At 48.6% G+C, this 22,141-nt stretch overlaps 1 protein-coding gene across 1 annotated transcript in view; it reads right to left on the bottom strand.

The window, feature by feature from the left end:
* The window catches only part of ADGRA1 (adhesion G protein-coupled receptor A1), a 288,662-nt gene that overhangs the window by 183,055 nt on the left and 83,466 nt on the right, over positions 1 to 22,141 (bottom strand). The window contains exons 3-5 of the mRNA XM_020973047.2: positions 15,327 to 15,398; positions 5,846 to 5,917; positions 2,638 to 2,709 (exon numbers count right to left, since the gene is read on the bottom strand). Of these exons, the coding sequence (XP_020828706.1) occupies positions 2,638 to 2,709; positions 5,846 to 5,917; positions 15,327 to 15,398 (216 nt within the window). The remainder of the gene's footprint in view (positions 1 to 2,637; positions 2,710 to 5,845; positions 5,918 to 15,326; positions 15,399 to 22,141) is intronic.

The raw sequence follows: 22,141 nt of genomic DNA on the forward strand, positions 1-22,141 counted from the left end.
CAAGTGGGGATAAAACAATAGATCAAGGAGGAGTCAGGAATGGAGACCTGTGGCCCACAGCTCATGACCTCTGCCATGGGCAGAGGACCCAGCTGAATGGCCCAGCCCCATTTCAGTATCCAAGCTCCTCAGAGGAGGAAGTTGGACTCCCCAAGTCCACTTCTCCCTGAGACAAATATAAGTGTCTCTGCTGAGGACCTCAGTGAAACTCAAGGTCAATGTGCCTACTTTGAAAAAAGGAAACAGCACGTCAAAGTGGAAGAAATTCTTAAGTGCAAGTCAAAAGACCTGGGTTCAAATCACAGCTCTAACAATCTGCCTGTGCGACCTTGAGCTTTGCCTTCTTCATCTGTGATGGAGTCGAATGAAGGCCTGCAGTGCCAGCTTGCTCTGTGGTTCCTTACCTGGGGCATGGGGGGTCAGGCTAGGGGGGCTTGCAGGGGCCCTTCGGTGTTTCCCAGCCTTTTACTCAGTCTAATAAGTACTACCCTTTTAATCAGTCAACAAGCATTTATGAGGCAGCTACTGTGTGTCAGGCACTGTGCTAAAGCCATGGTGATACAAAAGCAAAAAGGAAACCCTTCTTGCCCTCATGGGGCTGCTGTTATAGCAGGGGAAGGTGATATGGACCTAGTGACTTATCTAAAACACAGGGACAGGGCAGCTAGGTGGTGCAGTGGATAGAACACTAGTCCTGGAGTCAGGAGGACCCGAGTTCAAATCTGGCCTCAGACACTTACTACCTGTGTGACCCTAGGCAATCACTTAATACCAATTGCTAAAATAAAATAAAATAAAATATAAAATAAAATAAAATGCAGAGATGGGGGTTCATTGGTTTACAGGAAAATTCCAGATGAGGAAACACCCTCTCTCTGTGTGAGTCAGCACCTTCTTTGAAATGTAGACTCTTAGAGAGTGGTCTAGTCTACACTAATTGAATACGAAGTCATTTGGTGGGGAGGCATTATTGTCTGGGCAGATTAGGAAAAGCTTCCCATTGAAAGTGGCAACCATGGGGAGCTCTGAAGGAGGCAAGGGCTCTAAAGGCAAAGAGGAAGAGAGAAAGAGAGACAGGAAATGATGCTGAAGACCAAGTGAAAGGAGAGAGAGGGAGGGAGAGGAGAGGTGTTCTGAAGGCTGAAGTGATTGCCTGTGGGCAGTGAGTACAAGGGCGGAATTGAGGCTGGTGCTGAAAGGACCTGGGTGCCTTGAGACAGTGGTGCCCTCAACATTAATAGGAAAGTTAGGAAGAAGAGAGGGTTTGTGGGGAAGATAATGAGTTCTTTTTTGGACACAGCAAGCTTGAGATGTCCAAAGGATGTCCAATGGCCAATAGATAGTCAGGGTTGAGCCTGGAGCTCAAGGAAGACTGGATGTACAGATCTGGGAGTCATCGGCATGGAAAGGATCATCAACCCCTTGGGAGCTCAGGAGGTCACAGAGTATGGAGAGAAGAGAAATGGGCCCAGGACACAGTGTTGGGGGGGGTGTGACACTAACAGTTAACCTCCAGAGCTCCAGCTATGTACAGAAGCCATGGCTCAAGAGGTGAAAAGAAGGGGGTTCCTGAAGGATGCCCTGTACCTGAAAGCTAAGGTGCACTGACCAAAGATGAGGAGAGTGTGGCCAAGCCATCCAGTCTCTGAGAAGCAGAGACATCCTCCCCCACCTCTTGCAAGAAATCTTCCCCTAGCCCCCATGTTCACGAGCTTTCCTGAGCATTGCCTCAGTGGAGGAAGGACCTAGGCATGCACGGCTCAAATGAAGAGCTCAAAAGCACTCCTTGCACTTCTGCTCCATTACCTGGGTATGGGCTATACACGAGCCAAAATGGCCAATGGCCCCTGCCCACCCAAGGCTGACATTATCCCGGGGGGACCCAGAGAAGTATATACAGATAGAAAGTAATTACAGGGTGGGGGAAGTCACCAGCCCCTGGGAAGAAGATGGTAGCCTGAGCTGAGCCTGGCATGGGCCACCCTGAGCAGGAGGCTGGGAGCCAGGGCATTCTAGGCATGGAGATGGAGACAGAAGGAGGTCGCAGTAGCAGGTAGGCCACTTGGTTCACGCAGAGAGTGCATGACTAATCAGTTTGAAAAGGGAGGTTGAAGCTAGATTGTTAAGAATTTTCCAAGACCAGATTTGATTGGAAAAGCAGCAGGAGACAGTGAGGCTAGATGGAATCAGACCTGGGCCTTAGAACAGGGTTAGCAAACCCTGGCCTAAGGAACCAACCTGTCCGAGCTGTTTGATGCATATAAATCCAGTTGTATAAGAAATGAGCTGGAGGCTATGAAGGCTGGGTGTCCAGTTAGGAGGCTGTTATAGCCATTCAAGGAAGAGGTGAGGAGAGCACGGGGAGGGGGGTGAGTAGAGATGAGGGGTAGATTCCCAAAGACTTGGTCCCTGATGGTACATGGGCAGGCAGGGAGAGAGAGAGAGAAGCATCATGGATACTTTCAAGGTTGCAAACCCTGCCATGGCTAGAGGATGCAAGGGTATGGGGACATTGAGGCAGAGGAGACAGGGGAATAGGCTGGGGTATGCCTACATCCTTGGAGGAACATGAGGCTTGAGCAATGAGTGTGTGAGATGGTGAAGAGCTAATGTGTATGTGGTGGAAGTCATACTTACAAGACTTTCAGAGATAACAGTTCAGAAAACAGTCCATACATTAGACTGGAGAAAATATTCCCTGATAAATTCCTAGGGGGGAAAAAAGAGACCCACAATAAACAAAGTGAGTGAAAATGAGGCAAAACACATTGACATCTGAAGTGGCATGTGGCGGATCGACCCTCATGGTGATTATATGGTAACCAGACAGGGTCTGGCCATGAGCGAAGCCTTCCCAGAACTCACTTGAAAGAGCAGGTGGCAAGCTGCCCCCAAACGGGAGGCCACAAAGAGCCTAAGGCTGCCATTCTCTCTAGGGAGCTGCAGCTAGCAGCCCTCTATAGCTAATGCTGCCTCTGGGCACCTTTAAGGAAGCTGCTGGAGGAATGGGTACTGCCAGGCACCCACTTTGCCAGGTCCTTTCTGGGCACCAGGCAGCCGTATCTACACAAAACAGAGGGCTCAAGGGGGAGGGAGGAATGGCCATTCTCGATTCATCCTCCCAAACTGTCTTACTGCCCCACCATGATGAGGCCAGCCTGGGAGAAGGCAGCAGCACCCTGTGGGATTGGTCTGCAGATCCAGAAGAGAAAGGGACTTGAGGGGGAGGGCAGAGGCACAGGGTGGACTCAGGCAAGGATAAGCTGCAGGAAGGTGCTGACAGCTGATCCCCAGAACAACATGGGGAGGAGACCAGATGGCTTGTGTTTGTTTTTTAAATACAAAACATTCTTCCTTAAGGAAGATCTTGTTGAACACAACATCAGTGAGACATCTTAAATGGGCTTTTAAATTCAACCAGGACATATGCTTTCAGTCTGAAAATAAATGCTTGTTAAAGCTGGAGGCAGGAAAAAGCTTCAGGTTCAAAATCCCAACCCAGGCTGGAGCGTCCTGATCAAAATGTGCCCCCCAAAGCCTAATGTTTCCTTGGGGGCCCAAGCTCCCATTGGGGCCTTCTAGGAGTCCTGAAGAGGATGCTGGTTCTAGGAGCTCTGGGAACTCTGGTCACTAGAGAGGCTTAGGCCCCAGGCCAGTGGTGACCAGCAATGACCATCCAGGACCAGCTTGGCCAGGCTCCAGGCCAGACTCAAGGCATCTAGTGCATTTTCAGCCTCAAGACCTCTCCCAAGTCATCTGCCAAGTCATCAAAGGGCATCTGTGCAGACATAACCTAAATAATGAAGCCTAAGATTCTTGGCACGTGTTGGCATGGAACGTCCAGAGGATGAGATCATGGCACCTGTGGGTGAGCATGGGCCACTGAGGCCACATAGATTCATTTAAGGTGATTCATGGGCACCCCATTCCTTATGTTTTGGACTCATTTCTCCCTCCCTTAAGGGTGTCTTGGGGCACTGAATGGTCCCTGGCTTGGGAAGGCTGATGTTAATGAATGGCCAGCTCAGGAGAATCTGAATATGGGCTCTGGGATGGGCCACATCTGCTATGTAGTGACCTGACCAAGCATAGGGAGCCCCCCCTCCTGCTCAGGTCAGCTTTAGGGTATAAATGTTTTGACCCTTGGAGCCCATTAGCTGAACAGTCACAGGCTTATGGTCTACACCAAGGGAGACTGTGTCACTCTCACTGGCAAGGCTTGGGGTCCTCAAGGGTTCAGTGCAGTTACAGGCAAATGGCTTGTCTTTAGGGCACTTCCACCAAACCTTTGCAGATCCAAACCTGAGTCTGCAGCCCTTATGAATGATTGTGGTTGACTAGCTCCCCACCTGGCAGCCTGCCCCTGGCATGCAAACAGGTTGGTGTCTGGAGGGAGACACAGCATGCATACATTCTGGGAGCCCAGGACATGCTGCCTGTCCCCTTGTCTGGTCAACTTAGATGACCCACATCATATTCATTTTACAGCTGAGGAAACTGAGGCAAAGAGAGGTTCAGTGACATGCCCAGGGTCACACAGCTGTTATGTGTCAAAGGCTAAATTTGAACTCAAGTCTTCTCCAGGCTCAACTCTCTATCTACTGTGCTACCTAGCTAGCACAGTATGACCTCTACCTGTATAACCTTGAACCAGTCCCTCCACCTCTTGTCAGTCATAGTGGATAAGCATTTATTAAACATCTACTATACACCTGGCATTATAAAAAGACGGATATTCTAATGCATTGTTGGTGGAACTGAGAATTGAGAAAGCAATCTAGAATTATGCAGAGTCTGACTAAAATGGTCCGTGCTTTTTGACCCAGAGCTTCACAACTAAAGATACATACACTTCTCCAAGCTGCTAAGTGACTCAAGAAGGGCCCACGTGACCCAGTGTATTCATAGAAACACTTTTTCTGTCCTAGCAAAAAAACCAAAAACAAAGCAGGTGCCAGGCAATTGGGAAGAGGCAAATTGCTTCTTGCAAAGGTGATGAAATATTAATGTGCTGTAAGATGGATGAACAGAGAAAAGCAAGAAAGGAGTTCTGTGAACTGATACAAAGGGAAGTGACCAGAGCCCAGACAACAGCACACACAAGGAGGCAACAACTTTGACTGAAAGCACCAGAACAGCACGACTGTAGCTGCATGGGAGCCAAGCTGGGGCCTCCCTTCCTTCTCTGTAGGTGGGATGGAGTCCATCCTCCCTCCTCCCTCTCTCCTGCCTCCCTTCCTTCTCTGTAGGTGGAGTAGGCTCCTCCCTCCCTCCCTCCCTTCTCTGTAGGCAGGGTGGGCTCCTCCCTCCCTCCTGCCTCCCTTCCTTCTCTGTAGGTAGGGTGGGCTCCTCCCTTCTCCTCCCTCTCTCCTCTCTCCCTCCTCCCTCCCTTCTCCTTCCCTCCCTCCCTCCCTTCTCTGTAGGTAGGGTCCATCCTCTCTTCTCCCCTCCTCCTTCCCCCCTCCTCCCTCCCTCCCTCTTTTGCAAGGCAAGGGGAGGGTGGGGAAGGTGGGGCTCTGAGGGGGAATGCACTGGGTCTGAAGGTGTCTAAAACCATGTTTGAGTCACCACCATCTGCCCACAGGACAGCACGCAGGCATCCAGTCTGCCCAACATTGACCATGAGCCCCACCCAGGGTACAAGAGGTGTGGTACCTAGAAGCTTCTGCCTGCTGTCTGCTCCCTGGCCTTCCCAAGGCTCTCTGGAAGCCTCTTCTTTAGAAGCTGACCAGCCTCACTGGTCCTTCCTCCCTCCCCTTTCAGCTCAGGTGATTCTGGGCAGTCAGAGAACACGCACCCAGCCCCTCACCTGGTGAGCTCACAGGGAGGTAAGGAGAGTACTCACAGTTTGTGAAGACTACTGAGTCCAGCAAACACCTGTGGGGTCAAGCAGCCAATCCTGTTATTCGAGAGATCCCTGTGAGGAGAGACCACTTCATCATGTTTCATTCTGCTCCATCAGGGACAGTCTCTACTTGAGCCTTCAGAAGGTCTTGGTCACTAGAGGCTGGATCTGCTCTACTAAACAAGAATGGCTATCCCTTGCATTGGCCCCCTGGCGCTCGTATCCCAAGCAGAGCTTTCTGGAGGGCTAGTAGCTGGGATGAGGCAGGGCAGGAAGATAGGGCCAGGCAGCACCAGCACTACCACTGAGCCTCAGTTTCAGATCTTGCTGGGTCTCCCTGTCCTTGGTATTGCAAACAGACTGAATGTGATATGGGAGAATATACCCCTATGTGGAACCAGTTCCTCTCTTGGGGTGTGCATCAGCAGGGGTGAGGCACCAGGGCAAGGGTACAGCTGGGCCCTCTTCCAGCTGTGCCCCTGCTGTGGGTCTCCAAGCCCATCCCCAATCCCCACTGTTTCTATACTTGGGAGGAACTCAGGCAAGAGAGAGGTCAAGGATGTAGCCTAAATAATATTTCCCTAGGAAACCGCATGAAGGTGGAAAGAAAAGGGGAGGTGAAGATGGGGTAAGAGGTTGAGTCAAGAGGATGGGGTGAGAAACAGTTTCCGAGGAAAACAAGCCCCCATTGGAAGCTTCTAAGGTGGAGTCTACCTCCCACAAAGCTACTGGGAGGAAGGCCATTGTCTGTACCAGGAACCAGGGGAAAGCCCCCAGGGGTTCTGTCCAGTGCTGTGCTGACCTGAGAAAGTGCCAGACCCCAAACCTGCTAGCCAGGATGAGTGTGGGCCTGCCAGGGCAGCTCTGGGTCTCACTTACATCTTTCAGACACCAGTACCTAAAGACAGCCTCTACACTAGATTCCATGTAAGACATTTATGCTGCTGACATTTATGTTCTTGGAGTCTGAGCCCATGTGGTGCCCCCTAGTGGCACCCTCCCCCTTAAGGACTTTTACCCCCTCCCCATCCCTTGGAGTGTGCACAGGCCCCAGAGACCACAAAGGGCCAGCAAGTCCAGAGCAATGAGCCCAGGGTGAACCCAAAGTCAGGGAAAGGAGAAGGACTGAGCAAGGTCACTAATCCCTGTGGCCTCAGCTGAGCAGGGCCTGGCTAGCCATGAACTAAGGAAGGGAGTAAAACAGGCAACATTATCATCATTAAAAAAAAAATCCCCAACTGGGAACAACTCTAACAGTAGCTCACACATCTAGCCCACTTTACAAAGCTCCCATCTCATAATTCTCTGGTGAGGTAGCCGGAGTCAGTTTCCGCATCTCTGTCTTCAGGGCACAGAAAATGAATTTCCTTCTATTTGGATCTTCTGCATTTGCATTTCAAAGACCTCATCCAACTCTGATTTTCTCTTGTCTTAGAACAAATGTTGGCAAGTCAATGATACTGTGAAAAGTCTATTTCCCCCCTAAAAGATTATACTCAATTTTACAAGATAAGTCATTGTTGGGTGTAAGCCATTTTTCTTTGAAAGCATTTTCCAATTTTTTTCCTTTCCTCTCTCATTGATGATATTATATAATTCTGATTCAACTTCCTTTCTCTTTATGATTGCTTTCTCTTTAACTTTTAGGCTCCAGAACTTGGTAATCACATTTCTCAGAGAATTAAACCTAAGATTCCTACCTTATATAATCCTATGAATTTTGTACGTTTGTTCTGTGGCTTTGATGCATCCAGGACGTTTTGTTTTCTGATTTCCTTGAATAGGTATTCAGATTTGGTATTGGTTTCATCATGCTGCTGCTGCTGCTGTTGTTGTTGCTGTTTTCTGGGAGTATGATTCTTAAATTATCTCTCTAAAAGTTTTTCCAGGTCCATTTTAAAATGTGGTTCATTTATGTTTTAATTTCTCTGTCTTTTGGTTTGTCTGTAGCATTTTTTGTACTCTCATTAAACTGCTTAGTTCTACCTCTTCCATTCATTTTTTTTAAGATTGCCAGTTGCTAGCTAATGTCTTTTGGCTTCTATTCTAAGCTATTTTTCTCCATCTTTTTCATTAAGAGTTTTAATTTTACTTTTGTATTTCTTTTGTTTATATTAGTATTCCTAGCACTTAACACAGTGCCTAGCAATATGGTTGTTCAGCCATTCAGTCATGTCCAACTCTTGGACCATATTGTGCCAATACTGTCCATGGGGTTTTCTTGGCAAAGACACCGCAGTGGTTTGCCACTTCCTTCTCCAGGGGATAAATGCAAACCGAGGTTAAGTGGCTTGCCCAAGGTCACATAGCTAGAAAGTGTCTAAGGCCAGATTTGAGTGCTCTATCCACTGAGCTGCCCGTAGCTGCTTCCTTCACACATAGTAAGTACTTACTAAATGTTTATTGCTGTTGTTGTTATTAAATAAAATATTTCTCTTGTGTTAAAGAAAATTGCTTCAATTCCTATATTTCATAGTATTTCTAAGATGTATACATGTATTTATCAGAGGCATTTTGTGCATTTGCTGTTAATATGAGATATAACATGGATTTTTGGCTAATATTGAACTATCTTTGAATTACTGGCAGAAATCCGATTTGATGATCTTACTTTTGTTCTAATATCATGTTCTATTTGTCTGTATTTTCCTTAATGATTCTGTGCCAATTACTATGCCTATTATTTAAGGGATGAGCTTTCTCTAGTTGAGAGGGCTGGATGATAGTTGGACAATAGGAAAAACTTTGTAGTCAGGAAAGCTAAAAGTGACTCCGCTAAGCAGCTAAAGTGAAATTCAAGGCCAGGTTTCTTGATTCAAAATCCAGAACTCAATTCACCTTGTCATGCTTCCTCTCATTACAGAGTTGTCATGCTTACCTCTCATTGCTTTCTGAATTAAATCTGTGTTTGTCTCAGATCATAATGGCAACTCCTGATTTTCTAGAGTCAAATGATTTTATATGGAGAGAAAAGGAGACACAGAGAGACACAGTGCTATAACATTTGCTAAGGACTTTAATTTGTTATCTCATTTAATCTTCATAATAACCCTGTGAAGTAGGTTGTAGTATTATCCCATTTTACAGATAAGGAAGCTGAGGCTGAGAGAGGTGAAATGACTTGCCCAGGCTTATACAGCTAGTGAGTATCTGAGGCAGGCTTGGAACTCCGGGCTTCTTGAGTGCAAGGTTCACACTCCACCCACCACGCCACTTCATTTCCTACGTAAGTTTCCAAGCTCTCTTTTAAAACTTAAGATTGTTAAAAGAAAATATAAAAACAATAAAGAATGTTTCCAATTGGTGTAATTTTATTAACCAGCCTGAAATTCACTTCATTTTTATGTGGAATTCAAGCCATTAATACTGATGGTTATAATTATAAAACATATTGCTTTTTTTCCCCTCTCCCCCACTCAGTCATGTTGTTTGAATTGCCAGTCAAAGGTATGACCTGACTGACTTTTCTAAGGTCAGTATGATACCAGCTTTTATGTACACAGATAGTCCACCTGGACCCTCAGCCACAACCACAAACTTTCACTGCCAGACTTTTGTGTACACACTGACCCTCCCCCAGGCACACACAATCTCCAAACTGATTTCAATCTTGGATTTTATAAACATAAACACTCTGACTGATAGGCACACACAGAATGATACAGCATTGCTGAACGACCTTTGTAGGTTTTTCAGTGTCCCCACCTTACCTCCCTGTTACTCTTTTGCAGGGAGACACATCATTCTGGCAATAGTGACTCTCCCATTTCCTCTGCCCCTTCCCCCTTTCCTGTTTACTCAATATCTACTATGCCTGCAATCAAATCATTCTTCTTAGCTTGCCTTTCTTTTGCCTTTTAAACTCTTGTTTCCTTCTTTTTTTTTTATGTTGTTCTGGAGGCAACATAATTTGGAGGGCTCTGAGGGAGATTCTAAAACTCTCTGGAGGAGGAGAGGACACTAAATAACTGGGGGAATTATAAATATTATTCCTCTTGGGGGGAAAAAGGCAATTGAGAGGGCTTCAGTGACAACCTGCTTCTGTGTCTACTTTCTAATCTTTACAACATCTTTATGAGGATACACTGTCTTCCATCAAGGTCATCTTTGATCGAGCTATGAGAAAAGGACAGGCTTGCATAAACAGTAGTGTAGAGAAGAGCCCACCTTTACAGTCATCCAATAGACTGAAAAGTGCAGTGAATGCCAGGTCCCACCATGCTGAGGGTTTGTGGGAGAATTTTGTAAAAGAAAATGCTGTCTTCAAAGCTCTCCTCCAAAAACAGGTCTCCAAAGCACCTGGTGGAATCATAAGAGTCTTTGGAAGGGGCAACAACAGTGATAAGCCTCTGATTATTATGATGAGTGGGGAGGCATTAAACACCAGGCAGGTTCACCAACCAGTCAGCAAGCACCTGCCATGTGCCAGCCACTGTGCTAAGTTGGGGGGGGGGATACGAAGAAAGGTAAAAACCAACTCTGTGCCAAGGGAGCTCACCTGGCAGCCAGGGAGCCAACGTGTACACAGCAATGTACAGCGAGGTTCGAACAGCATAAAGCAGAGAGAACCAGCCCAGGGCCAGCTTTCAGGAGGGGTTCTCTATGAATGAATATCATCTACTAAGTGCCAGGCACTAGGCTAAATGCTAGAAATATGAGACAACAGACATTCCCTGACCTCATGGAGCTTACTTTTGAATAGAGGAAGAAGGAGACAATACACAGAGCTGAAGAGTAGCCAGAAGAGAGGTTCGGTCAGGGCAGTCACAAGTCAGGGATGTTGTCAGAGGCAGGGATCAGTCTATTATAGCACTCTATCCAGAGGTCAAGTTCATACTGATTTCATTCCTGTGTCAGGAACAGGAGGTGTAAAGTATGTCTGTGTAGGGGGTGGGAGGGCATGCTTTACAGAAGGCAGTAGACAGGAAGGTGGTTGAGCTGGAACATGATCAGGGCCTCAAGGCTGGCTGGAGACAGTGGCTTTGGACTCAGGCTGGCTCCAGGGTGGCTTCTCCAGATACCAGGGCTTGAAGATAAAGTGGGCTGGTTGCATCAAACCTGGAACCTTTAGAGGCCCCAGTAAAGCTTTATGAAGACTGAAAGGAATTTGCTCCACATAGGAAAAAAACAATTGGATGAAGAAGAGCTATTGCCTGGGAAAATATGCAGTTGGAAGGACTGACATTTGAGCTGGACCATCCATGTCTATATGTTGCACTGGCCTAGGAATGGATCAGGACCTGGGTCCAGAAATGAATGGGACAAGATTGGGCTGAGCTGCCCTGAAAATATTACACCAGCACTTTATAAAAGGAGGTTTTATTGATGAGGGTTTTTTTGCTGCCTAGACTTTCCTCTGTGAACTTCCCCTCACCCCAGCTCCAGACAGCCATCCTTTGCAATAAAGGTCTTTTTCAGAAAAAAAGAAAAATAGGAAGATTGTTTTTAGAATCAGTAAAAAACCAATCAATTCATTAAAAAAAACCCTGCCATTAGATGGGATGTCCTGTACCACAAGGGACTTTGAATGCCCTCAACTTTCCCTCCAAAACAAAAGGCCATCTTTCCCATGCCAATATTCTTCTGGTGATGTCTGGTTGGGAAGCATGGGACACTTTGGTTGTCAAATGACCAAAAGGCTGGTCACCTATAGGACACTGGTTGATGCCTGTGACTGCCCTTAGGCTGATACCCAAAGGATTTTCCAGAGATAAGTTTCTTGTAAGAAATGGGTGTAAAAGTAGTGATTAAAAAAGTATGACCCTTCATGGAGGTGGAGCAAGCATGTGAACAACAGGACATCTATTGGTCAGCTCCCCAGCAGGCTCTTTTGTCATGTGTACAGAAGGGTCCTAGCACATTTTCCGGGCTCCCATGGAGGACTGACAGAAAGGACAGGAGGAGAAGGATAGGAGCCAAATAGGGAGATGAGGCCCACAAGGGCTGATCAAGCTGTGAGGGCATCACTGGAGGGAGTGCCCACATTATAGAGCAGAGATCCAGCAGTGGATGGAAGGGAGACAGTGGGATTCAGTTGTAAATGCTGTGGGTTTATTTATGCACTGATCTCTGCTCCCTCCCCCTCTCCCAGGTAGTGTGTGCCCTTTAACTGCCAATCCAAAAGACCACACGGAAGCTGGGCATTAGTGAATTAAGTCAGAGGCTTGGTGGCTAACACAAAGGTTTCTGTCATTCTGCCATCTCTACTGAGATCATCCTCCTTTCCTTCCCCACTAGACACTTGAAACAGTGTGGGTGATATTTGGCAAAGTAGAAAGAGCACCCAGCCTGGAGTCAGGAAGACCTGAGTTCAAATTTGGCCTTAGACACTTGCCAGCTGTGTGACCCTGGGTAAGCCACTTAACCCTGTTTGACTTGGTTTCCTCATCTATAAAATGGGCAAACCACTCACATCTTTGTGAAGAAAACCCCAAATGGGGTCATGAAGAGTTGGACACAACTGAAAAAAAAATAACTGAACTGAAACAGCATTGATTATGCTAACCTCAGTTACAGGGACATGAGAGCACTTTGGGAATTCCAAGGACCTCCCTGAAAGGCAGAGGGCACAAGCAGGCAGATTTCAGCTCCATCCAAGAACAAATTTCATGACATTGGAACTGTCCAGTGCTGAACTGGTTTCCTTGACAGAAGTGTGGTCGTCCTTCACTTGAAGTCTTTAAGCAAACCCTAGAGGATGTGCTGGGTGTTTCTAAGAGAAGATTCGCAGGAATAGATTTCATTTTAATTTCTATAGCGTTTTAGGGTTTACCTCATTCAATTTCAAAATACTGTTCAAGGATCTCTCTGAAGCTCCAGGATCACATCCCCTTCTGCCTGGGAGACAACTCCACTCAAATGGGGATGACCCCAAAGAATCACAAAGTCAACATGTCCTAAACTGATCCATCATCTTCTCCCATAGATCCACATTTCCCTCTTTTTGTCATGTCCACCACCAACTTCCTCCCGGTTAACAGTCTCAGAGGAATCCTTTACTGGGTCCTCTACAACATCTCAACATTTGTCCCCTTCTCTCCACTCTCATGATCACCCCCAAGCACAGGACCCCATCATTTCTCACTTGGACAGCAATAGCCTTTGGATGTGTTTGCCTTCCCCAAGCCTCCCCCTTCTCCAATTCATTTCCCTCACAACTGACATCTAGGGGGTACAGTGAATAGATCACTGGACCTGGAGTCAGGAAGATTTGAATTCAAACTCAGCCTCAGATGCTTACTAGCTGTGTAATTATTGGCAAATTCCTTTACTTCTGTCTCCTTCAGTTTCCTCATCCATAAAATGTGGGTGATACTAGTGTCTACTTCCCAGGGTTGTTATGAAGATTAAATGAGATAATATTTGTGAAGCATTTTGCAAACCTTAAAGCACTATACAAATCCTGGCAATCATTATTATTGAAATATTAAAATAATATTCCCAAGACCTAGTCCAAAGCACATCCCTCCTTTTTTTAGAAGGATCAGGTAGGTTCCTATTACCTCTCTAATAAAATAAAAAGCCATCAGCTTAGGATTTGAAGCTCTAATCTACCTTTGCACCTCATTCCATATCCTCACCCTCACACACTCTGGGTCCCAGGAACACTGGTCTATGGGCTATTCCCCATACTCTTTGGGCCGGGACATTTAGACAGTGCATCTTCTAGACTACAGCTGCCCTTCCGCATCCAAGCCCTCTGTTTAAGGCTAGGCTCACGTGCTTCTTCTTCCAGGAAGTCTTCCCTGATCCCAGCAGTCATTAATGCTTCTCCCTCTTCCAATCACTGTGCATTTTACCATCTGATTACATATTGCATACCCCAATGGGATGGAAAAACTCATAGCAGACAGAAGATTCTCTTCTTATCCTTGTATTCCCAGTGCCTTGCCATATAATAGCCACCTAATAAATGACTGGTGACCTCAGTCGAGTCTCTGTCCTCAAGGAGCTTAATGTCATCTTGGAAAGAAAGGAATAAAATCAATGGAACATGCAGAGAACAAAAATAGATTGTGCAGTTAATTAGCCAATTAAATACTAATTCCTTCCAGCAGAAGATAAATACTGAGCTATTCAGAGAAAGAAAGCTATCTGAGAGCACTGCTGCCCCTGCAAGGGTGGGGAAGGGACTTGGATTTGAACTGAACTTCGAATGCTGGGCAGCCCCTGGCGAGAGGGCCACGAGGGAGGGCGAAGGCAGATGAGGCGTCTGGTCACACCCATTACATTGCTCAGATCTTGCCACTGCCATTGGATGATACTAAATCCAGTGACACTGTACCCAACCCAATGAGTGGGATATGCCCCATGTCTGATGTGCCTGTGTGACTTCACGTCCATGTGGGTGGGTGTATGTGGGGGGAACCTGAACAATGTTGGCTTCTGACACAGATTTGTTCTTGAGTGGCCCCTGATTACATCGGTGCAGGCAGCTGCTATTGGAGCTTCTGTGACTTGTTTGGGGTCACATCACAAAGCTAGTATGTAGCAGAGGGGACGCTTGAACCCAGGGTTCCAGCTTCTGCAGCTGGCTCTCTGTCCACCAAACCATCCTGCCATTCTTGAAATAGATCATGACTTCTCCATACGGCCACTTTGAAAACGTATGCATTCAGTTGTGGATGTCACGACCCCACCACGAGCCCCATTTAAGAAACTGCCAACCAGAATGGAAGGGCCTCGGACACATTTTGGTTATTATTGTCTACAGGCCACCCAGAGCATGATGGAAAGGAGTCTCTGACTGGTTGCATGGCTGGGCCCAGCCCATTCTAGACATCTCAAGCCAGCCCTCTTTCTTTGACTTAATAAATCAACAGAACACACTTAGAGGGGATGGTCTCTGTTCCTTAGCACTGCTGTCCAACGTTTGGCTTGAGGACAGGGCTAAGAAGCTCTCCTTATTTTATTTTCAAAGCCAATATCTCTCTGTAAAAGGTAATTAGTTAAATGGAACAAAGGCATTGATCTTTAGACACTCACAGAGTAGGAAACACTCCAGAATGGGGGCTCAAGCTGATTTCTTGCTCAGTTGTTCAGTGGCTCCCAACTCTATGTGACCCCTGGACTTTTGTCCCTGGGGTTTTCTTGGCAGACATACTGGAGTAGTTTGTCATTTCCTTCTCCATTGTCCTCATTTTACAGACAAGGAAATGAGTCAAATAAAGGTTAAATGACTTGCCCAGGGTCACACAGCTGGTAAGTGACTGAAGCTATATTTGAACTCAGGTCTTCCTGACTCCAGGACAAGCACTCTATCTGCTGAGACACCTAGCTATCCCTACAACAACAACAACTCCCCCCCTCCATTTTTGTGCATGAGGAAACTAAGGCATAGAGTAAAAATGAGTTGTCCGGGGCCCCACAGCTAATCCAGGGCTGTGGCAGGGCTTGACCGCAGCTCAGGCCCTCCGACACCCTGCGTTCCATGCGCTGCACCCTTCATTGCCCCAGCAGGCAGGGACAGGAGGCTACTTACAGACGTTTGAGCTGTGGCAGACCGAGAAATGCTCTGGGCTCCACTACACTTATCAGATTGGCCTTCAGGTCCCTAGAGAGAAGGAGAGAAGGTGCAGTCAGACCCTGGCTCCAGAGAACCAGATTGCCACAGACTGAGGAGAAAGAACACAGGCCAGGAAGCTTCCCTGAAGCCTTCAGGCTTGGAAGGAAGGGCAGAAACAGGTCCTCAGGGCTGCTGCAGTTACATCCGGCAGAATGGACTGGCCACAGTGATTAGCTCAGGTACCGGGGTGGGGGGGGGGAGTTAAGAGACTGTTCAACAAGGGGAAGCATCACAGGATTAATGTTCCATGGTCCTGCTGAGGGAGGCAATTAGGCTTTGGGGTCAGTAGTCACCTGCCCTCCCACCATTCATTTTCCAGCCTGGGGTGTGGGAGGGGAGGCTGTGTTGGGCTTAAGCAAACTCCCTCCAAGGGCAGGACCCTCCTCAGCAGCCCCAGGCTCAGTCAGGAGGTGGACCAAGAGACAGTGGGGCCTTGGCTGTGGCTGCTGTGGTGGCTTCCATGTGCATGAGGGTCTGCCAGGGGTCCCTGGCTCAGAGGAGACCCAGGTGAATTACTGCTCATGCAGGACTCAGGCTGTCTCCCTTCCTCCTCATTTCCTCCTTACTCACTTCTTCCTCCCCTCCTCCCTCTCTCTCCCTCCCTCTTCTGTCCCTCCCCCCTCCCTCCTCATTTCCTCCTCACTCACTTCCTCCCCCCTTCCTCCCTCTCTCTTTCCTCACTCCTTCCCTTCTACCCCCTCTCCTTCTTCAGACATTTACGGCATTTCCACAAGCCCCCTCCCCTCCCTGTTTGTCCAGGATTCAGCTGGAGATACTGATGGGGTAACTCTCAGAAGAGAAGGGAGCTCTCCAGGCACTTCCCATCTTCCTTCTTTGATGTCGTTTGTTGCCTATTCCTCTGAATTAAGACAAACTGGTTCAGATGGTCCTTACTATAGGTTGAACGTGAGCAGGCTTTTATTAGCACATACAAGATTTGGTGGAGAATCCAGTGGAGGCTTTTTGAGACAAAAGGGAGGGAGCATGAATGTTTTCCTCACAATAGATTCCATAGAATTTCCACAGGATGATTTTCCTCCAATGCCAGTCGTCTCCAGGGCCCCAAACAGTCACAAGTCAAAGACCAGTCCATATTCTCTTTATGTGGAAAGCATTACAAAAATGGGCAATTTGAAATGAAAATTGTCAGATGCATTTGTTCACGTAAGACTTTGCTCCATTGGGTCAGTCTCCAGGAAGCCAGCTTTGCCTTGACCCAGAGGAAGTGGTGGATGACACCAGCTGCCCAGGTCTGGGCTTTGGGAGTGTGTGCTGTTGTCTATATACATGACCTGCTCCTCCTCCCCCACCTGAAGGACATCCACTACCCATATATGGCTCTGGGACTATGGCTGGGCTCTTGCCTCATCCTCCCCTGTCCCTCACCCCCATCCCCTTCACCAGAAGAGGAGGAGGATAACTGCTCTGCCAGCCAGGTCTTACAGACCATAACTCTCTCTATACCAGGGTCTTAACCAGCGGCTCATGAGCTGGATTTTAAGAAACATATTTTGATAACTGTATTTTGCTATGCATTTTATGTGTCTAAAAACATGCTTGTGAGTGGGCATCCACAGGCTTCCCCAGATGCCTACCTGAGGGGTCCAGGGCACAGCTCTAAACTGAAACACCAAGGGACGTTTCCAACTAACCCTCAATGAGCTTCCCAGGGAAAGTTCTGAGATAACAGAGAAGCTTGCACATCTGGTCCTCTCAGAAGCTCAGCATCTGTCTGCACATCTCTGCCCTGGCACCCCAGGATGCCCTCTGGCTGGGGATTCTTCCAGACTGGGATGGGCTTGCACTGGGTCCCCCAATGCCCCTCCTGCCCCCGGTGGCACATACTCAGTGTTGGCACCCAGGCTCACAGTCTAGAGAGATAGTATTATTATCTCAGATAAAACTATCTTTGTAAAGTACAGCTCTGCATTCAATGGTGTCATTAAGGGGGTGTGGGGGTTGATTAACTTGGGATGCCACAGTGAGTAAGGGGCAGAATCTTGGATGGCAGATTCTCTGGGGATGGAGAGATAGGACACCTTACAGAGGAAATGAGAGAGGCCCCAGAGGTGATGTGATCTGCACATGGGCATCCCGTAACAGCTGGGATAGGATTTCTGGCTCTTACTCTGCAGCACGATGCCCCAGTTCCTGTGCTAGAATATGGGCTGTGGAATGATGCCCCTGTCCTCTGGCCTTTTCCCACCCTGCCCCTGTGACTGCTGAGAGAGGGCCAGTGCAGTGCCAGGCACAAAGTAGGTACTGCCCCTCTGGCTGCCAAAGCTGGGCCAGCAGGGTGCCAGGCACACAATAGGCACTCAGAAATAAGAACTGACTGACCAGCTGTGCTGTACACATGATGGCCTGGGAAGGATGCCCAGCCTGCCTACTCTCTCTTCCCTTGACAGTGCCCAGGGAAATCAGATTTCCACAACTCCTGCTTGGAAATGAGAAGTTCCAGGGAACAAACACCAGTCTTTTAGGCCTTTTTTCGACTCCCAAGAGCTGCTACCTTCTTGGAGAGGGGCCTCCAGGAGCCTCCTGGCTTCTCCCAGCTCAAAGCCAATGGTGCCCAGATCTACTCCTGATGAGGCCTTGGCCTGTTCTTGGGGGACTATCTCCTAGCCCCTAATTCTTTTTTTTTCCACTAAACCTCTGATCTCATCTTTTTTCTTCCTTCTGTGAGTTGCCTGCACATATACACATATGTGTATTCATAAACAACATACACACAGTACAATACACACATGCACACACGTGTGCACACACAGGCCTTCCTACAACCCCAGCTCTTCATTTCCACCTCTGTGTCCTATTGAGTCCCCTAAATGTCATGGCTAACATGGAAACTTCCCACATCCCAGTCCGGTGTACTGACTGTGGTCGCACCCTGCGGAGTCCTTTCGATGAATGTTAATTAAGTACCAGTTTTGCACATGCTACTGGGCTAGGTATTGTGGTTATGGGCAGGATGGAGGACAGTCCCTGCCTCTGAGGATTGCAGAGACTGCTGGGAGGCAAGATCGGGAATAAATAGAAAAGAATAGGAGAGGCAGAGAGATAGGAGCCAGCCAGACAGCCAGAGCCTCCTTCTGGCTCCTCAGTGACCCATCCTTCACCCTGCTGTCCACATCGTCTTCCTGGTGTATAAATCAGATTATGGAACACCTCCTGCCCCAAACCCTCCCACAGCTCTCAGGCTCTGCCCTGTCTTTCCCAGCCACAGGCCTTTTCAGCCTGATTTCACTCGTCTCTTGGTCTCTGACCAAACTGGACTCCCCAGGCTCACTGTCTCATGGCAGCATCTCTCCCATCCTGCCCTGTGTGGACACCAAATCTCCTCTTTCTCCTTGAGGGCTGGACCTCCAGGATGCTTTCTCTCTCTCCCCCCAGTAGGAAGGATGTTTCTTCTCTCTAAGCACTTGATGTGGCCTCTCCCTAAGTCCTCCTTTGTGTTGAGGCTATTCATTGGAACACCGGGCCCAATACCAGAGTGTAAACTCCCTGAGGGAAGGGGGTGGGCTTTTAAACTTTTTTTGTTCCCAATATTAAGCCCAGAGCCTTGCACTCAGCAGGGCTTACTGAAGGTGAAAGCAGTATTCTAGATCAAGTCACAGGTGGGCAATGTGGGCAGCCTGGGGATGAGGGGCTGGAGTACTTAACAAAGAGGCCTCAGGGACCAAACAGAGATTTGTGAGAGGCGCCAAATAAATCACGTGACATCCAGAGGCCCGAGACCCTGGCTGAAGACACAGGATGAGGCCACCGGCAGGTAACAGAAGCCATGGAAAGTAGACTTTGCCCTTTTCAAACTGAAAGTCATGGCGCTTCTGCCGCCCTTCCCAGCCCAAGGGCCTGGTGCACAGAAAGGGGATTGCTCACCTGGAGAAGGGCTCCCCTTGCAAAGTGAGGGAGCCAGAGTGGGTAGAAGGAAGCCCCTCTACCAGCTGGCTGGTGTCAGGAGGCAATGGGCCCTGCCTCCCGCCGCCGACTCTGAAGAGAGAATCTCTCCTCTCCCTTTTCCCCTTGCCTTTCCTCCTGGGGGTGGAGGTTCCTGTTCCAGGGGCAGCGGGGTGGTTCAGTGGATAGAACAGCAAGGGCTGCAGTCAGGAAGACCCAAGTTCAAATCCAGCTTCAGACACTGACTAGCTGTGTCCCCAGTGTGACCCTGGGCAAGTCACATCACCCTGTTTCCCTCAGTTTCCTTATCTGTAAAATGAGCCAGAGAAGGGAATGGCAGACCTCTCTAATATCTGCCAAGAAAGCCCCAAACAGGGTTATGGAGAGTCAGACATGATAGAAACAACTCAACGACAACGACAACTATGGGGACAGTGGGATAGCACCGACCCTGCAGCCTTCTTGTGTGAATCAAATGAGATCTTCTCTTCCTCCTCCTGCTCTCCTCTTCCTCCTCTTTTTCTTCTTCCTCTTCCTCCTCTTTTTCTTTTTCCTCCTCCTCTTCTTCCTCTTCCTCCTCTCCTCTTCCTCTTCTTCCATCTCCTCTTCCTCTTCTTCCTCATCCTCCTCCTCCCATTAGCAATGGCCGCTCCAGCTCCCCCAGTGGAAGATCCCATATCCAGTGAGAGAGAAGTTCAGGCCAGGCCAGATCAGCAATGCCATCAATGTCCAGGCCCAGGGGCTCAGCAGTGACCTTCCTAGCAGAGAAAATGGGTCTCAGGGAAACATCATGAGGACTCCACACAAAGGGGCCCCCAACATGTGTTTCTTTGGCCTGGCCCCGCCCTTGCCATTGCACTGTGTCTGTCTGCATGAGTATGCACCCAGGGTGGTTGTGCTGTCCTTACAATACCATTTCAGTAAAAGCTTTGTCCTTGGTTGAGTATTTAAGATAAACCCATTGGTGAGGGCTCCCAAGCTACAGTTTGCGGGAGTCCAGACCTGCAGAATACCTTAATTGTGGGAGTAGGCAACCCCTGAAGGACCCAAGCTGCAAATGCGAATGGAGGGCTTAGCCCTGAGGGGGCACCTCATGGAATGCGGTCTCCAGAATTCAGGTAAATGCTGAGCCTCAGGACTGATGCTCCCAACAGCTGCCCAGACTAAGCCAGTTGAAGATATTGGTGAGCCAGGGAGTGGAGGGGCTAAATGCATCCTGGCTGTCAGCCTGCACTGGGCCCTGTGCCCAGAGGGTTAGAGGTCAATCTTAAGCAACACGCATGATCGTACATCACTGAGGACAAAGAACTCTTAGTGCCTGCACCATCTTTACGAGGGGACGTGAGTAAAAGGGCCTTCTTCTCTCTGCATCTGCCCCGAATCAACCAAGACCGAGCAGCTGCTAGCCTGCCAGATTGGGCCATGCCAACTCAACAAGGCCCCTGGAGTATCTGTTGGGGGTCGGAGGGTGGCAGGAAATGTGGTGGGAGCAGCTTTGCTAGGGTTGCTATGGAAACCCCAGAACCTCAACATTAGACATGGAGAAAAACATTGCACAATCCAGTGGCAATCAATGCCTTAACTTCCATCCATCCCTGAGACAAGCTGACAGGGAGGCCTGACTCTGCAGAGCCAATCCTTGCCACTGGCTGGGCTACCATGATGAAGTTCATTAGGTGGAGGATGGGGTGCTCCCATTGACACACAGGGGTGTCGAGGCCCACTGGAGCTTTGGTCTCCATCTGGGTCTGTGACTTCACCAATGTAGGGCTCCTAGGGCTGGGTCTTGGCACCTTGTAGTGTCAGAAAATGGCCTGGGGCTCAGAGAGGTCAGGGGCCTTGTCCAGGGCCACATACCCTGCATGGTCAAAAGTGGGAATTACAGCTAGGCTTTCCTGACTCAAAGCCAGCCCACTGTCCCTGACATTACACTGCCTTGTGAGGGGCCCCAGCACATCCCTTCTAGTCCTAGAGAAATGAAGAGCTGTGCTATCCTCCGTCCACTCCCAGCTCACTGGACATAGCTGGAAAAATTCCCAAAGCCCTGTGGACAGGGTCCAATCTGTGGAATGGGACAGTTCTGGGGGCAGACCTGGGAAGGCAGAGCAAAGATCACCAGCCCCTTCCTGGTCTCCAGGAAGGCTAAGGGATTCCTCAGGTCATGTCTAAGGGTCTCTGGGAATGTCTGTGGCGCCAGAGGCCTCAGAGGAGACACACACAGAGCACCTGATCAAGAATTCCATCCTTCCCCTCATAGCATCCCTGACAGGCTTGTCTAGTCTGTGCTTGAAGCCCTCTGGTACCAGGGAGCCTGCCCCCTTACCATGGCAGCCCACATTCCACGTGAATGGCTTAGGTTGTTAAGGACCCTGCAGACCCTCCTGAATGAGATCCAGCTGTCTAGGCAGCCTGCCTCAACTGACCTCTTTGTGACTTGCCCCTACTGCTCCAGACTCTGCCTGCTGGGTCCATGTAAAACAAAGCCAATCCTTCCTCCCTTGGATGGCCCCTCAGATGCTTGAACATGACTGTCATGGCACCCCTGAGCCTTCTCTTCTCCAAACTAAAAATCCTTATTGGTATGAACTTGGGACTCTTCCCTCTTCAGACCCCTAGGGCTGAGCCCACCACTCCCAACATAGCCTGACCAAGGCCAAGACTGGGGGCTATACCCCAGCCCTCTTCTTGGCAGGCCCTCCCCTTAAAATAAGCAAATGAACTAGGTGTAATTGTCCTTTGGCTTCTTTCTACTCTTAGCGTGTAACAGTCTGTGTGGTTCTAAAATCCAGGGAAATTAATTTTTTGTGAGCTTAGATCCTTTGGCATTTGGT

This window comes from Phascolarctos cinereus, unplaced genomic scaffold (assembly GCF_003287225.1).
Source record: "Phascolarctos cinereus isolate Bilbo 61053 unplaced genomic scaffold, phaCin_HiC Scaffold_3;HRSCAF=262, whole genome shotgun sequence".
NCBI lineage: Eukaryota > Metazoa > Chordata > Mammalia > Diprotodontia > Phascolarctidae > Phascolarctos > Phascolarctos cinereus.